The 17,211-nt window shown below is 61.4% G+C and overlaps 1 protein-coding gene across 1 annotated transcript; it reads left to right on the plus strand.

The window, feature by feature from the left end:
* The first annotated feature begins 9,839 nt into the window (after nucleotides 1-9,839).
* Nucleotides 9,840-17,038, plus strand: CSF3R (colony stimulating factor 3 receptor). The gene is given in 17 exon segments (XM_040587491.1): nucleotides 9,840-10,021; nucleotides 10,787-10,961; nucleotides 11,262-11,561; nucleotides 11,870-11,993; nucleotides 12,132-12,301; nucleotides 13,069-13,223; nucleotides 13,436-13,589; nucleotides 13,701-13,783; nucleotides 13,873-14,086; nucleotides 14,367-14,555; nucleotides 14,786-14,887; nucleotides 15,220-15,366; nucleotides 15,584-15,724; nucleotides 15,858-15,948; nucleotides 16,144-16,225; nucleotides 16,431-16,727; nucleotides 16,729-17,038. Coding segments are annotated over 16 exon segments (2,538 nt in total). The 5' UTR covers nucleotides 9,840-10,021; nucleotides 10,787-10,891; the 3' UTR covers nucleotides 16,948-17,038.
* Nucleotides 17,039-17,211: the final 173 nt, after the last annotated feature.

Genomic DNA, 17,211 nt, shown 5'->3' on the forward strand with positions numbered 1-17,211 from the left:
GGGCAGCGATGCTCCTGCCTCAGCCCTGGCCCCAGGACCCCCCAGCCCCCACAAATGCTGCGCCTCTCCCAGCACCGAGCTGTCAGGCCAGGGATCAGCCCCAGCTCATCCAGGGAAGAGCTGGGGGCTGAGCCTGGCGTTCCCTGTGGGGCTGGGCAGGCTCCGCAACACCCGTCACTGCGTGTCCTGTCGTGCTGCGTGTCGTCCCCTGAGGGATGTTGCACAACAGAAGTTGTTTATTGCCTTTGAAAAGCAAGAATATGTTTCTTATCCATGTCATACTTCTAAAAATACCAGATGTGTTGCCCCAGCCTTCCTCTTGTGCACTAATGACAGCTGAGGAGTGACATCTGTATCATAATAGATGAGAAACAAATTCCTCTTTACCCCCAGAGAAGGCCGATTATTTTACTGGCAAGCTACATTAAAAAATGCCTTGTGACACAAAGTAACATTAATGTCAGGAAACGGCAGCGCGGTGCCTCCAGGGAGCCCCGCTCCTGTCACCCTGATTAAATTAGCGTGTCTTCCCCCGCATCCAGCTGCCCCATCAATATTCATGCCGGAGCTGCTCTTGGGGTGTGCTGCCAGGCCAAGGCTGTTACTGCCTGATCACGGTGATAAAACTCTAGTAGGAGATGAAACAGCCTCGGCTGTGGATACCGGAGCAGATCCAGGAGCGGCTGGACTCCAGAAGGTGCAAGAGCATCCCTGGCTCCAGCCTCAGGGTGCACAGCAGGGCAGGGATGCTCCCAGACCTGCATCCCAGGGTGATGCTCCGCAGGGGATTCCTGCTCTGTCCATGAGGTCTTCTCACAGAGAAAGACAACTTGCAGGGCAGAATGAGAATGGACCAAACCCCATAGGTCTGACTCTGCGCTTCTCACCTCCAACAGCTACAGGCCCCGGGAATTCACCGGTGCTCCCGGCTGGAAACACCCTCGCTGGAGCTGAAGCCACAACGCACCTCCCCTGCAGGTGGGAGCTGCTGCTATTCAGCTCTCCTGCTTTGTGTAAGAAGATAATAACGCTCTACTGGGATTTGCAAAATTCATAGCTATAAATGTCTCCCAGGGAAGAAGGTGCTGTAACTCATAAAGAATCAAATGCCAAACTGTCGCTAAGGAAAGGCCAGAAAGAGCTTTAATTGCCCCAATGAATTAGTGTCACCCCAGGTTTCCAAAGACATCACCACTTCTCCACGCCCTGAACGCCAGCCCCTGTGGCAGCCCAGCCTGGGGTCAGCCCTCGCTGCCCGAGGGGTCGCACCCAGCACCAAGCCCCCCACCCAGCACCCCGGCAGTGGGACGCTGCTTTGCACCCCTGGGTGCAGGACACCTGTGTGCCACCTGCCCTTGCTGCTGCTGCTGCTCACAAGCAGCACTGGCTGGGCTTTGCACTTCTGCCCCCACCACTGTGGACCTCCCCCCACCCCGTAAGTGCAGCCCCCAGGTCCCTCGCCAAGCCCCAGCCCTGCCTCAGCTGCTTGCCCCCATTGCACGATATTCAGCTGTGCACAGTTCAAGGCCATAACTTCTCCTGGACTTAATAGCATCCCTGTATATCTTCATGAAAGGAAAGCACAGACTAAATACGCCCCAGGGAGACGGCAGATATACTGCCGGCATTACCAGCTGCTGGGAGTGCTGCTAATGCGAGATAATTATTCCATAACTCTGCTCGCTGCTGCAGCCAGCTTAGTTAACGAGTGAGAACGGGCCAGGGACAACTTAAGGAGCTGTGAAGGGGCTGCCCTTCTGCTGGGCTGTTTGAAAGGTGCTGACCTGCTTGGGCGAGGGAGCCTGGACCTCGCTGTGTGCTCGTGGGAGGCACAACTCAGTCGAAGCATCGCCCGTGTCCCAGGTGATCCCAGCGCCATCCTCGGTTTAGGTCTGTCTGACTTGCAAGAGGACAAAGTAACATTTATTTCAGGTTTTTCCCTGTGCATCCTTCCCTCCATGCCAGCCTCCCTCCAGGTCAGTGCCCTGCTCTGGTGATTTATTTTGGCTGCTAACAGGTGCGTGATGTAGCACACAGATTTCCAGACACAGGCACGTGCAGCTCCCAGCGGGGAGTTTCACCAAGCTCCCCACGAGCTCGGGTGTGGGTATTGATCGTGCTCCGTGTGCCCCACGGCCAGCTCTCCTCAGCGTAACACGGGGGCCGGCAGCAGGACTCGCCGCGGCAATGCCAAGAGGCGGCTGTTCCGTTTGAGAGCAACTCGCCCGGTAATGGCGCGGTACCGGCAGCTGCTGCAGGCACCCTCAGCCCCATCCTGCCCCATCCACGTCGCAGCGCAGCTGGCAGGCATCACAGGGTTTCCGTGCAGGCAGGGATTTTGCCAAGGGATCCAAGCGCAGCAGCAAGCACTGGCCTGACCTGGCACGTGCTCCCTGGCAAGCACCGGCATCGCTCCTAATTGCCATCAGCCCCCCGCCGCAGCATGCCATCGTGTCGGCTCCCACCAGCCCAGCGGTCAGTGTAGTTAACAACCTTTTTAAAAATTAATTCCCTGGGAACATGTTATTCCAGGATTCCAACCATTAAGGGCTTGTTAATATTTATGAACTAATTAATAGATGCACCTATGTTCTTTAATAACTCATTTAAAATTGTGCTACGAAATGCAATTGGTTTGGAGGAGGTAACAGGCATTCTACAATGGAGTAGCTTAGAGCATAGAGGGGCCGTTAATTATGTATTAAACATACACAGATATATTACACAAAGTTATGAAAAAAATAAAGGCATTTAATTTAAGAAATAACGAGCAAGTTCTGCTACTGGGAGACCTGTTTTTAAGCACTGACTTCTCTGCTCCAAGGAAAAACATGTGCAGGGGGCAGCTGGCCCCATTGTGGAGCATCTGTTCTTGTGGGTGTATTCAGCACCCACCAAGGTGGGTGTCAGGAAGGGCAGGCAGGGCTCCCCGGCTGGAAACATCCTCCCTGGATGGTCTCTGCCAAGGCCACCCAGTACACACGGGGTGTGCACACACACGAAGCTTTTCGGGAGCTTTCCCAGCACCAGCTCCTCTGTCACCAGGGGATGCTCCTTTACTCCAGGGACCCACATGCGGCTGCCCCCACACATGGGCTGAGGGTCTCGGGAGCTGTGGCGTGCAGGGCTGGAGGCACTGGTGGTGAGCACATACATGTACTTCTAGCCAAACAATGATCTATATTTTCAATTTTCCAAAAGATTATGTTTTCACCTTAAAAGATGTTGTCTCTTGCTTTTTGACCTGAATAAAGTGAAAGATAATAGAACCCAGATGAAATATATATCTGTACTAATCTTACACAGAGCCTTCTCCGAGCATCCAGGTGCTGCAGCAGGAGTGGATCCAGCGTGTAATCAGATGGCCACCTTGATCTGAGCAATTTCCACTCTGCTTTAACAGGATTAGGTGCTGCTATGGGATGCACCCCCAGTGTACAGCCCGAACACGCCTGCCCACCCAGGTATGACAGTGTAGAGGCTCGAGGGTGCATTTTCCCCAACACATGGCCACGGGGGTGAGTGGGTGGGTGGGTAGTGAGCCCACCCAATGTGACACTGGCGGTTTGATGGCAGCTCTGCCTCCAGGCTGGGGCCCCGTGGCTGCTGCCAGCTGAGCGGGGTGATGCGCTGAGCAGGATGATGCTGTCTCAGCACTTGGATGGGGACTTTCAGAGTGGGTTTTGGCAGCAGGGAAAGCTCAGCGAGGGCTGCCCTGTGGCCAGCCCCGCTGGATTAGATGTTAATCGCCTTCTCAGCGCAGGAGAGAGGATTCACGTTGCTTTGTATCTTCTCTGGGTCCTCCTGCAGTTTGCATATCAAAGCATCTCCTGCCTGTCCTAGCTGTGCCCAGCAGACAGGCGGTGGTGCCAGTGCTGCTGTCCCCGCTGCAGCATGTGGCCAGGGCGAGGGGCACCTCGCACCCACCCTAGGCACCGTTCCCAGCCCCAGGGCAGAGCCAGGCACGGTCGGTCCTGGCTCTGGCCAGCAGCGAGCTGCAGCCGCCTTCTTGACCGGCTGGGAGAGGGAGAAATTGGATTCAGAGGCAGCAAATGCAGTTCCTCAGAATGGATGTACATTTTCATTATACTTATACGCTGAGTAATTGGTGGTAATACAAGAGATATGGGCAGTATCATTATAGACCAGGCTGTGCTGGAGATGTATTATCATCATCTGTCATTATCTGGGCTTCCTTGTGGCTGCTAAAATTGTAGAACATGATTTTAATAACCCTGGAAGGCAAGAATCATTTTTCTTTTGTCACTTAACAACTTGGCCTCATTCACTGATACCTTTAAATAAGAAGGGGGGATTAATTTCTAGTGAAATAAATGCAGACCTGATTGTTTTCTTTTCTCTTCATTTGCAAAGGTGGCCCAGCGAAGCCTGACAGCTTTCAAGGAAATTGCAGATAATGGGGGGAGGACATGAGCGTGGTGCAGGGTGCACAGGAGCACCTGGAGGCGGATGATGCTGACGGTGGTGCTGGCCCTGGGGCACTCACCGCGAAGCAAAGAAACACAGCAGCAGCAGCAGCAGCACCATCCCAGCTGTAGCAGCGTGCCCTTGGGCACAGCGCTGGTGGCTGCTGGAAAGCACACCATGAGCCTTGGAGATTTTTCCCAGGCTGGGCGGAGGGCTGAGCAGGCTCCAGTTTTCAGCAGGAGAATTGCAGGTGCCTGTAGCATCCCCGGAGCTGCCTCAGCTACGCAGGGCAGCACGATGACCCATGGGATCCCCCCAGCACCACAGAGGCGTCCCCAGAGAGCTGCCCTTCCTGAGCCCGGGGAGGCAGCTCCATCCACCAGCCTGGAGTGGGGATCGGCGGCAGAGCCCCCGGCTCACTGACTTCTTGGGATCAACACCCTCAGCTGAGTCCCACTGGGAAAACAAAGCAAGGGGAGAGAAAACAGATCTGTAGGGAGACCAGCCCGGCATCACCTCCAACTCCCCCCGCTGCAGACTCACAGCAGAGCGGATTGAAGGGGAAAGGGAAAGACCTTAATCTGTCTTGTCAGGAAAGCCTAGTGAAATTAATTGGAATTTGCAGAAAACAAGCCAGCCTGGGTGTGCGGTGGCAGCAGCACAGGTGACATCCCCAGCACACTGCTCCTGGGATAAGGCCTGCCCTGCGGCCGGGATGGGGTGTCCCCTGCCTAGTTTGTAGCTTTGGGATCTGCCCCCGTGCCCGGAGCGCTTGGCCACGGTGACTCCGGCAGCGCGGGGCTCGGCCCTGCAGAGCCCTCCCGGCAGGCTGCACGGGATGCCGCGGTGCCAGGGGCTCGCCGGCAGGGATGGTCCGGGCACCCCGACCCCTCAGTCCTCCCTCGCAGGGCACATCGCAGCCAGAGGAGCCGCGTCACTCCTGACCCACGTGGACACCGTCAGAGCTGGCAAGTTTGTGGGTCTTTCATTTGTCGCTCCTTTTGGCCATGGAAAAAACCAGCAGCAGGAGAGGGACAAATCAAATTACGAGCCAGCTAATGAAAATAATGGGGAATAAAGCACTTTTGGAGGCTGCTTGGTTGGATTCCTATTTCCGTGTGTCACTGGATTTAAATCGGTGATGTTTATAGCCCTCAAGAAGCAGTCATTTAATTGCCCTTTGTGATTAGCTGCAACTCAATTGGCCATGAATTTCTTGCTTTTGCAGACCTGAGCCTTTGGCAGCCAGGAGGTGGCCGGCTTTGAGCCCTGCTCCAGCCACACAGCTGCTCCCACCCCCATTGCTCGAGCACCCAAAGCCCCCCTGCACCTTTCAGGGGCCCAGCCCTTGCAGCTTGTCGCAGGGGACATGGATGGGGGGTGCTGAGGGTCCTCCTGCAGGGCACAGCTGCGCTGGTGTATGTAAAACTGGGGGGGGTTGCTGGGAGGGTTTTGCCCTGTTTCCATGCAATGGTCCAGCCCCTCCAGCAGCGAGCAGCTGTCAGCGCCTGCCTGGGCTAACAGCCTCCGTTTGCAACTATTGACTCTGAGTAAATAATTTCCAGATATATTTTTTTTCTCCCGATAAAAGCTGATTTTTTTTTTTTTCTATTATTGTCAGGGGTGTTTATTAGAGCAGAAAAATAATAGTGCTGTGCTTGCAGCCTGATTGCCGGGAAGTGTCAGAAGCTGGCCGTGCAGCGCTGGCAGCTGGGATCAAAGGTGTTGCTTGGCATGGTGGTCACAGGTGGGTGAGGATGCAGGGGTGGGGATGGGGGGCATGAAAATCCCCCTGCCTGGCTGGTATGATGAGGGGTGGCATCAAAGGGAAATTTCAGCAATGGCAGAGGGAGGAGATGCTCTGCATGTTTGGAGCATCTCAGCAAAAAGGAATGGGAATTTCCAGGAGTGTTGGGGGATGAGAGGCTGGCATGGGGCTCAAATGTCAGGCACGGGGAGGTTCCTCTGCTGCAGCCATAGAGCCAGGAATTTCAGGACATGCAAGTTTTATGTGGTCCCACGGAAGATCTCTCTCCCTCTTGCCCATCCACCTGAAGGACCAACCATTATCCCATGCTGGAGCTGCAGCCCCTTGATCCTTTTGTCATCTTGCAGATTAGAGATGAATAATGGCAGGCAGCGCCAGCAGCACAGGCTCTCTGCCCTGCTTGCCCTGTCCTCCCACTCCCCATGCCCACCAGGGACTCCCCAGATCCCTGCAACACAGAAAATTAATCCTTCTGGCTCATTAATTACAGTAATGTGTCAGGAGCCTTGTTCAAGGTCAGCCTTTCAGACCCCTGTAATCAATTCTCTCCAGTTTGCAGCTGCCTCGCCAGGAAGAGCCGGGTGCTGGCGGCAGGCGGTGGGGACGAGCACCATGGGCATCCCCGGTACTCAGGGATCTGCTCTCCAGAGCCTGCAGGCACCAGAGGGTCCTGGCCAGGCTCCCCTCCCCAGGGTGGCTCTGTGCTGGCAGCCTGGGCTCCCCGTGTCCCCCTGTGCTGCAGTCCCAAGGGTCTCCTCCCTACCACCTCTGCCTACATGCAGGGCAGCTTGACCGGGATCCCTCTGCTCCCTCCCCATTGCTGATGGCTGAACAAGGTGGTTTGTTTGAATTAATCATGTTGGGCAGCAATTAAACAGCTCTCCTCATCCATTAGAGGCTGCAGCAGATTTTGCACTTAGATCTTGTATCTTACATGACTAGTAATATTTTATTTTTTTAGGGAATGAAAAGAAGAAAGGGAAAATCTCTTTAGGGAGGCTGGTTCTTGCTGACAGCTGAGCTGATACAAGTCGGTAATGTATTTTATTTTGCTTAATAGCAATGATCTGCCCAGCAGGGATTAAATCAGAGGCGCTGATAACACGCCTGAGAAACGGAGGCAGCTGACAACCCCCTGGCACTTAACGTGGGGAGCGGTGGGAGAGCGGTGCTGGTCGGTGGGACTCTGCTGGTGTTGCTGCCCTGGCCCCGGGATGCCATGGCACCAGCAGATGGCCTGGCAGCAGCAGGGCACGTGGGGGTCCTGCTGTCCCCCCCCAACCCACATCACACTAGGAGCATGGTGGGAGCTTCAGCAGCCAGGGCAGGGAATGGAACAGCTTCACTCCTGCCCTGTGATGGGATCCGCTCTGCCCCAGGGGAGTGGTGGCAGAGCCAGTGGTGCCTCTGGGTGCGGGATGCTCCATGCTGCGGTGCCAGGAAGGGTCCGGATCCATCCCTGTCACCTCCTGTGCTACCGGTGGATTGCAAGTAGAGCTGCCCAAGGGGTCTGGCCATGCTGGTGGGCTGCCTCCCAGTGCCATTGGTCCCTGTCCCACATGCTGCAACCCGGGAAAAGCCCCGCAGCTGCTTCCCCTTTCCACCTTCCCCCTCACCAGCTGGCCCTGGGTTGGGGGGGCTCTTGCACTGCAGGCTGGGAGCCCACTGCCCTGCCACCCACCCCGAAATGTGCCTCGTCTGGGCTGCGAGCACCCATCCTCCCTCCCCGGTCTGTCCCACACCATGGCCCCCTGTCACCACCTGCCTCTGCCCTGCCACCGCCTCATCCCACCAGACCCTCCATCACCCAGCCAGCTCTCGGACCCCAGCAGCCTCCTCCCCGCACACCCTCCTGCCCCAGCCCCTCTGCCGGGCTGGCCGAGAGACCCATGGCTCTGGCTGAGGGTCTCCTGCATGGATGGCACCCTGTCTCTTGTCCCCCTGTCCCATCCCACAGACGGGATCTGTGGGCTTGTGAGAGTGACTCAGAGCCAAAGGGGAACCGAGAGCACTGTCATGGGGCATGTCTGCTCCATCCCCAATCTCAAGAAGGGGCCACTGCCCCAGGCACAGGACCAGAAGCCACACCAAGAGCCATGTCCTGACAGATTGGCGTGCTCAGAGCCTCCTTGGGGACAAACCCTTTCCCTGTGGAGCATGGGCAAAGCATGCCAGGGGCAGGCGTGCACTGGGGTGGGCTGCCCGGTCCCCTCCACACAGCAGGACAGGGGGTCCCACCATGGCAGGGGCTCATGGGCAGCAGGCGAGGGCAGGGCAGCAGTGTCCAGCTGGGCGTTTGCAGCTCCGCCTGCCCTCCGGTTCCCACGAAGATGCCCACGTCACCATGGCTACCCGCAGATATTCCAGCTCCGGCTGGTAAACAGCCTGCAAGCTGCACGCTTCCGTCCCAAAATACTGGGGGTTGCTACACCCCAGGGAAATGTTGCAAGGGCAGCTCGCCCGCCCCGGGACAGCGGCTGTGGGAATCGGCCCCGTGCCCCAGCCTAGGGAGCCGTGCCCCCACGCCATCCCCACGAGCAGGGCGCAGGGGAGATTTGGGGGACAAAACCCTTTGCTTGGACTGTCGGGGCTGCGAGGTGGCTGGTGGTAGCCCCAGGCTCTGCGGGAGGTGATGCTGGGAGAGGGTCCCCTCCAGGCTGGTCTCCCATGGCCCTGGCCGCCCTGCCTCGGGGTACGGTGGCGTGGGGGGATGCACTAGCCCCACTGTTGTTTGCAGCGTGGGGTTGCGTGAGCGCGGAGTGATGCGCCGCTGGAGGTGAAACGCGTGCTACAAATCCCGTAGTAAACAGCTGTTTGCACAACAGCCACCTCGTTGCGAAGGCTGCAAGCGCGTCGTGGGTTGGGCAATCCCCTGTTTACTCCCATGCTCCGGTCTGCGTGGATGCGGGGTTCCCCAGCCAGGGCTGCGATGCCAGCCTGGCACGGGTGGGCAGAGCTGCCCACCATCCCAGCAGTGAGCCCCCCCCAGCAGCTGGGCAGGGCCCTGGGCAAGGAGCTGCGGGAAAACCCCAGGTCAACAGCTGGCACAGGGAGGTATGAGTGGGAAAGTCAAGTCTTGGGGTGCCCTTGGGGCATCTCATGGGTCCCCTCACTCTGGGGCATGATGGACTGTGAACAAGGACAGCTTGGGTCAAACAGGGCTCTGCAGGGAGCTTTAGGAGGCAGCCCAGGCTTGGCTGCAAGGTGCAGCAGTGCTGTCCCCAGGGACCAGGGTGGTGAGGCTTGCAGGTACATCCCAGGAGAGGGCTGAAGCTCGGGGGGACAAGGATGCAGGGATGTGCCAAGTCTCCCACAGTGAGAGCCTGGTGAGGACACCGGAGCGGGCTGGGGGGTGCGAGCTGTGCTGGCAGCCATGGCCTGGTTTGTCTCCTGCCCTCTGGGTCCCACATCCCCCAGCCCACGTCCCCCTGCCCTGTCCCCCAGCCCAGCCACGTGGCCCCAGGGCAGTCGCAGCAAGGAGCCAGCTGTGCCACATCCCGACTGTGCCATGTCCCAGCTGCTGGAGGGGGCAGCGTGGCAGGCCGGGTGCTGCTCCCCACTGCTGGATGTGTGCGTGCCGCTGGGCTTTCCTTCCTGCGGTGAGCAAAGCGGTCGCAGCCTTCAGGGAAGTGTTTTGCAATCACCTTCTTCAGAGAGTCACAGCAATTAACGGCACTTGTTTTGAGGAACTAACGGTGAAAGCAGCATGTTAGCAAACGGGCTGAGCGCCGCGAGCTGCCGGGAGCCGGAGGCCGGTGCTCGGAGCGGGCGGTGAGCAGCCACCAGACGCATCAAGCACGGAGGAGAGGTAGAGATGGAGGCAAGGTAGGGATGGTGGTGAGGCAGGGATGGGTTGCACGTTGCTTGGGTCCAGCTGAGCACCTTGTCTATGACACCGCGGGCTGCTCTGCCCTGTCCCCTGCCTGCAACAGCCGCATGTGCTGGGTGCGTGGGGGTAGCTGCTCCCCCCATTTCCCACACTCTGGATGTCGGCTCAGGGGGGAGAGGAGCTGTGGGCACCCAGAGCTGGGCACAGCATGGGCAGCCCCTCCTGGAGCAAGTGCCTGGCACCACCAAGGGCACAGTCGGGACCAGTGCGGGGCACAGGACGAGCCGGTGGCCGTGCAGGGGCAGCCGCCGCACCCAGGGCCATTGCCAGCAGCAGGCAGGGGGTGCAGCCGGAGGGGACACAGGCAGGCCCCCACAGCTCTGGCCAGCCCCACTGTGCTGCCATCGTTCATTCGTTTCCCTCTTTCAGCTTACCAGCCCTCTGCCACCCCAAGCCCCAGCGCTAACCCTCCCTGAAACCGCAAATCTCTGCCCGGCAGCGGCTGAAGATACCTGAGATAAAATCAGCACGTGGCTGCGGCCAGGCATGGGGCGCTGTGCCCCGGGATCCCGGGATCGGGGTGCACGGGGCCGAGCGGCGGCGGCAGGCGGTGCCGGAGGGGCCCCCGCCGAACGCCCCACCGCTGCGCTTTTCCCCACCGGTGCCTGCGGGATGCCGAGCCCGGGGGCGGAGGTGTCAGCGCTGCAGAAGGGCTGCAGGGGAGAGGCTGCCGCTGACGGCAAAAGGACGTTTTGCTGCAGGAAGCATCGGTGACGGTGGCAGCACGGCTCCTCCAGCCCCTTCCCGGCCCGCCAGGACAAGCCGCTGTGTCCGTTCCAGGTGATGCCAAAGCCACAGAGGAGACCATGGCCAGGCGCGGTGCTGGGACACCCTTCCTGCTGCAGCTCTCCCTGCTCCTGCTCCTCTGCCCGGGCGGTGAGTGGGGCCCATCCCATCCTGCAGCTGCGTCCCCACGCCGGCCCCGCGCAGCCAGCACCCGAAGTGCCAGGGCTGTGGCACACAGGGGCTGCGGGTGGGCAGGAGCGCCGGCGGCATGGCGGGCGCTGGCAGGATGGGGCCAGCAGCCTTGCCCAACGCCCGGCTCTTCCTCTCCGGCTGCTGGGGGGCCCGTCTAAGGGAAGAGGCACTCGTCCCTCTGTCCCGCCTGGCGCTGAGCAGCTGAGGTGGCTTCGTCACAGCCATGCCTTGGATGTGACACATTTTTCCTGCCCACAGGGACCCTGGGCTGTGCCTCGGTGGCCGCGGGCTCACCTGTTGTGCCCCTGGGCTCGGCCGTCACGGCGTCCTGCACCATCCAGAGCGAGCTCTGCCGCGGCTTGGAGCCGGGGAAGGTCCGGATCACCTGGATGCTGGATAACGAGCCTGTGGCCGGGAGCCAGCACCGGGGCCCGGGGGGCACAGAGGTGTCCAACCTCACCCTGCCCCAGTTCAACCACACAGAGGCCAAGCTGTGGTGCTGGGTGGAGTGGAATGGGACCAAGCAGCGTGTCGGCATGGCCGAGATCAGGGCAGGCTGTAAGTCTGCTGCCATCACGGGTCGCTCACGCGTGCATGCATGCATTTCAGAGGTGCAACCTGGCACCAGGGTTTGCACGTCTTCTCCCTGGGACGTGTCTGCCCCAGGCGAGCCGGGCAGAGCTGCTGGGGTGGGAGCAGCAGCCAGAGCTGATGGAGGCTGTTCTGGGGCTCGTCCCGGAGCGCCGCTGCCCGGCAGGCAGGGGAGGTTTGGGGAGCGGTAGCGTGGCAGCCGGGCTCTGCACGGCCAGGCATGGAAGGGGCTGCAGCTCCTTTGCTCAGGCTCTTCCCCGGCCACTCTCTCCCAGACCCACCCGCCAAGCCCTTCAACCTCAGCTGTGTCCTGAACCTCAGTGACTATGGGCTGACGTGCCAGTGGGAGCAGGGAGCTAACAGCCACCTCCCCACCAGCATCGCCCTGAAGTGTGCCGGGTAAGCCTCAGGGGGTGACATGGTCCCTGGTGTCTGGCCCCCGGTCACCTCTCCTGGCCCTCATCCCCCGCCAAACCACACAGCAAGCCTTGTCCTCCGCCGGAGGGACTCGCAAGCCCACTCTTCTCACCGCCACAGGAGCAGAACCCAGGTGGTGACAGGCTGCACCCCGCAAGGTGGCCACAGCCACTGCACGGTGCCGCGCCAGCTGCTCCAGCTCTACCGGCAAATGGAGATCTGGGTGTCCGCCACCAACGCCCTGGGCACAGCCGAGTCAGAGCATCTCTGCATTGACCCCATGGATGTCGGTGAGTGACGGCCAGAGCCACCCACCTTGCGCAGAGGTCAGGGCCCAGGGAAGATCAGCAGCAGCAAGGGAGGCATATTAGAGTGCCATTAAAGCACGTCAGACTTCTAGGTCATCTTTTACGGGCAGGTTCCTGTGATAAATGGCTTGCCAGGATGAATAGGTGCCAAAGCTGCATTACAGTGAGCGGCGTGTGCTGGTGGGTTATGAGCCATCAGTTGACCTGCTGCACTCTACAACTCTCTCCAGCAATTGATTACCCATTTATTCAGGAAGTCTATTAATAATATATCCAGTTCCTAGAGACTATTTATAAAAGGAACCTTCCCAGATGGTGCGACTCGTCCTCCCTGCTCTGGACCTGGGGAAGGGCTGCCCCATGAACCAGCTGAGCTCACCACAGCTGTGCTGGGCTCTCACCCCTGGGAAGTCCCAAATGTACAGCTTTCCTGGCCATGCACCAGACGCTGGGTCCTGTGGGATCTGTTTTTCCTGCATAAGGGGAGCCCAGACAGCAGAGAAGCGCCCATGCTGTGCTCCTGAGCATCGCCCTGTGTCCCAGGCAGGGGCACACACCAGCTCACATCCCCTGCAACAAATCATTCTAAATGTTTCAGGGTGGTTTCCCCCATCTCTCACCCCTCGCCTCGGACAGGCAAGCACCCCAGCTGTGGCTGATGGCTTTAACAATGGCCACATAAGAGGCCACTGCCCCGCACACCACCTGCCATGGCACCTTTCCAGCTCTCTCCCGTGCTGTTCCTCCAGCCAAGCTGGACCCCCCGGCCCTGCAGAGCATCCAGTCCATCCCCTTTCAGACCGACTGTGTGGCCCTGGCCTGGGAGGTGGCGAGGACCAACGCACACATGGACCTGCAGTGTGAGCTGCGCTACAGGGCAGCCGAGGAGCCTGCCTGGGCTCTGGTGAGTGCTGCTGGGGCAGCGGGACCAGGGACCGGGAGTGAGCAGGAGCCAGGACCCTCCCCTCCACTCCGAGCTCTGCAATGGGAGCAGCGGCTTGCCCACATGGGAGGGGGGCAGCAAGGTGTCCCCTTGCACACCCTGAGCAGCACCCACACCTGGGCTGGCCCCTGTGCTGGCTGTGCCCCAACGGCACTCGCTCTGGCTGCCACCAGGTCACCGGCATCGTCGGCCGGTCTGGCACCACGCAGTGCTGCGGCTTCCTCTTCGGCATGCAGTACCACTTCCAGATGCGGTGCCGGCGAAGCACGGCACGGGGCTACTGGAGCGAGTGGAGCCCAGGCAGGAACTACACCACCCATGAGAAAGGTGGGTGCCGAGTCACCCAGGGGTCCCCTCTGCCCAGAGAGGTGGCACAGCCACAGCAGCATGGTCACACTCACCCCTCCCAGCTCCCCGCCCACCCTGCTCCTGTTGCAGCCCCCACAGGGAAGCTGGATGCCTGGTGGAGCACTCGGCCGGCCGGGGCAGGTGGGTGGCTGGAGGTGCAGCTGCGCTGGAAGGTGAGCACGGGTGGGTGGTGGGTGCATGGGGGCTGCCGGGGCATCGCCCTGGGGGACCGAGCATCCCCGCACACCCTGCCTGCACCCAGGCCCCACAGCGCCGGGACGCGAACGGGCAAGTGCTAGGGTACCGCGTCACACTGAGCCCCAGGAGGAGGGGCAGGGACCCCCCCACCATCTGCAACACCACCCACACCCAGTGCAACTTCTCCGCACCCATGGGGACCAGGAGGGTCTATCTCTCAGCCTACAACGCCGCCGGCGAGTCGACAGCAACCGAGGTCGTCCTCCTGGAGAGGAAAGGTGAGGGCAGTGCAAACCTCGTGTGCCTCAAAACCTCTGCGTGCCCCCCTGGGGCTCTGCACCCCACAGCAGCTCCACAAGGTCTCAAACTGGGTGCTGCTGCCTCACCCCGCCGCGGGAGAGACACCTCCCTGGGTGTGTGACCAGGGGCTCCCGAGCTGCCCACTGGGTGCACAGCCACAGCGAGGAGCAGGGTGGGCTCTGGGTTGGGGGGCACAGGGGGGCGATGCAGCAGGGATGCTCCCCTCTCCCATCATTCTGGCTGGATGCCCCCATGCAGGTCAGCCCCTAGCCGGGCTCCGGGCTGTGCCCAAGGGGGAGCACAGCCTCTGGGTGCAGTGGGAGGCCCCGCCGGCCCCACCACACGCCTACGTCCTGGAGTGGCAGCGGGTGTCCTCGGAGCCCGGCCGCTGCAGCGCCTGCTGGCAGATGGAGCGTGACGGGGCTGCCACTGCAGCCCTCATCCAGGGTAAGCCAGGACCTGCTGGGGGGGGTCCCTGCCCTCCTGGTCATCAGTGTGGGGGGGGTTGTACCTGGGGGCTGGCACCCCTCCCGATTGCCCTGAGCCCACCCCACACCCTCCCTCCTTCCTCTGGATCCACTCGGGGGTACGGCACAGGGCAGGCAGGCTGGTGCCATGGGGAAGGTCTGGGCAGCCAGACCCCCAGACTCCGGCCCCCCCCCCGCTCTCGGTTGCAGATGGCATCGAGCCTTTCCAGCGGTACGACGTCTCGGTGTACCCCCTCTACAAGGATGCCATAGGGGTGCCCATCCACACCGCAGCCTACTCCAAGCAGAAGGGTACGTGTGCTCCTAGCAGCCACCCTCGGGGCCCCGGGGGCTCGCTCCCCCCCACCCAGCCTTTGCCTTTCAACAAGGAGAGGCAGCCTTTCCCCCCCATGTCCCTAAATCAGGGGCTACATGGCAGAGCTCAGCCTACTGGGCTGGACCTTGGCTCGCCTCTGAAGGTGCTCTCAGCTGCACCAAGGCCCACAGGGGCACAGTGTGCGGCAGGGCCTGACGCCCACACCTCCGGAGTGGGACTCACCACTCGGTGCATCCCCCCAGCCAGTTCCGCAGCCTGAGGCAGCGGTTCCGCACAGCGCCTGGTCACTTGTCCTGCTCCATTTCAGCACCGTCCTATGCCCCAAAGCTCCACCTGAAAAGCATCAGCAAGTCCAGTGCCGAGCTGTGCTGGGACCCAGTGCCAGTTGAGATGCAGAATGGCTTCATCACCAGCTACACCATTTTCTGGGCCAACAGCGATGCAGAAGTGTCCAGTGAGTCCTGTCTGTGTCACCGTGGCCCTGCCTGCCACCACGCCTCAACGTGTTGGGTGGGGATGTCAGCAGACTCCATGCCTTCCTCAGAGAGGGTCAGGGGGTGTATGTGGGTCCCGTACAGGACCCCTCACCAGCAGAGACCCAAGGGGTCGTGCAGGTGAGGGGCACCCACCGAGCAGCCCCTGCTGTGCCAAGAGCCCCCACATTTCCCCAGGCGCCACCGTGAATCCCTCTCTCAGCTCCTTCATCATCCATGAGCTGAAGCCGTCGACCCTGTACAAAGTGCACATCATGGCATCCACAGTTGCTGGCAGCACCAACGGCACCAGCCTGACCCTGGTGACTACGGTGCTAGGTGAGGGGGTGCAGCCACCCGTGGGGTATAGGGACAGGAGGGGACCTGCCAGACCCTGGCCTCATGGCACAGCACAGCCAGAGGTGCCCCACCACAGTTCCCCCTGTGAACCTCTCCCCTGCCCACCTTCCAGATGACACTGAAATCCAGTTCCTCTTCCTGACCCTGGGGCTGATCTTTGTCCTGTTCATCCTTTTGCTCATCTGCTTCCAGAAGAACGGGCGGTGAGTACCGAGAGCACCCTGGGAGTCCCCATCCCCGGTGGCTGCGGTGGCCCTGGCTGTAGCCTGGCTGCTGGGGGGACAGGGTGGATGCAGGGAGTGATGGTGTCCCACTGTGAGCTCGGCAGGAGCAAGACCAGCCCCAGGGCTGCCTGTTTCAGGCCCCCTCGCTGAGTCCCCTTGTCCTGTGGCCACCAGGGTGAAGCAGCAGTTCTGGCCCAGCATCCCCGACCCTGCCAACAGCAGCCTGGGCAAGTGGGTGCCAGCAGAGCTCCAGCAGGTAGGACCCAGCTGGCAGCTCCCCCTGGCCCCCTGCTCGCCACTTAGGCACTGCTTGGTGTGGAAGGCATGGCACCCAGGGCACGAGGCCAAGCTGGGATGGGGAACAGGGGCGCAGGGAGCTTCCCTCATGTGGTGCCAGCAAGGGGGTGGCACAGGAGGGGCTGCACCCTGCAAACCGGCTGTGACCACACACCGTTCCCCAGGAGCCTCTGCACATCCCCGGCGTGAGGGAGCCCGGCTTGGCCACCATTTCCACTGTCACGGTGCTCGAAAGGGCAGGGGGGAAGCAGCCCACCACCTGGGGCAAGGAGCCCTCCACCTGGGGCAAGGAGCCCTCCACCTGGGGCAAGGAGCCCACCACCGAGCCCATCGGCACCTTCCCCGCGCCGCCCCTGCCCTACGTGCAACAGGAGGGTCCCCGCACGCCAGGGCCCGGGAGCAGGCAGACCGTGCAGTACGCGCGGGTGGTGGGCGAGGGGTACAAGGGCCAGCAGCAGCCACCCCCCCCGCCTCTACCTGCGCTCCAGCTCCACCCAGCCCCTGCTCCTCGACCCCAGCCCCAGCCCCAAGCCCTACGAGAACCTGTGGTTCCACGGGGCCGCGCCTCAGGGCTGCCCGGGGGACGGGGGGTGCCCCGAGGAGCTGTCCGCCACCTTCCCCCTGCTGCAGGGCCTCCGCATCGGCGGGGCCGAGGAGCTCCACGACTGCCGGGCGTTCTAGGGCCGGGGCCGGGCCTACCCCGGGGCCTGCGGGGGGCCGGGGCCACCCGCCGGGAGCCCGGCTCCCCCGGCCGGTGCTGTGTGCGTCCCCTCCCGCCCCTCCTCTCCCCTCCCGCAATAAACGGGGACCCTCTGAGAACGGCCCGGAGGCTGTGCGGCGGGACGGGCCCGGGGTGGCCGGCGGGGCGCTGACCCTCCGCCGCGCCAGGGGCTCGGGGGGCGCCACCCGCAACCTGCCCAGCGACGTGCTCGGCGCTCGGCCCCC

Source organism: Falco naumanni, chromosome 3 (assembly GCF_017639655.2).
Source record: "Falco naumanni isolate bFalNau1 chromosome 3, bFalNau1.pat, whole genome shotgun sequence".
In the NCBI taxonomy this organism is placed as follows: Eukaryota; Metazoa; Chordata; class Aves; order Falconiformes; family Falconidae; genus Falco; species Falco naumanni.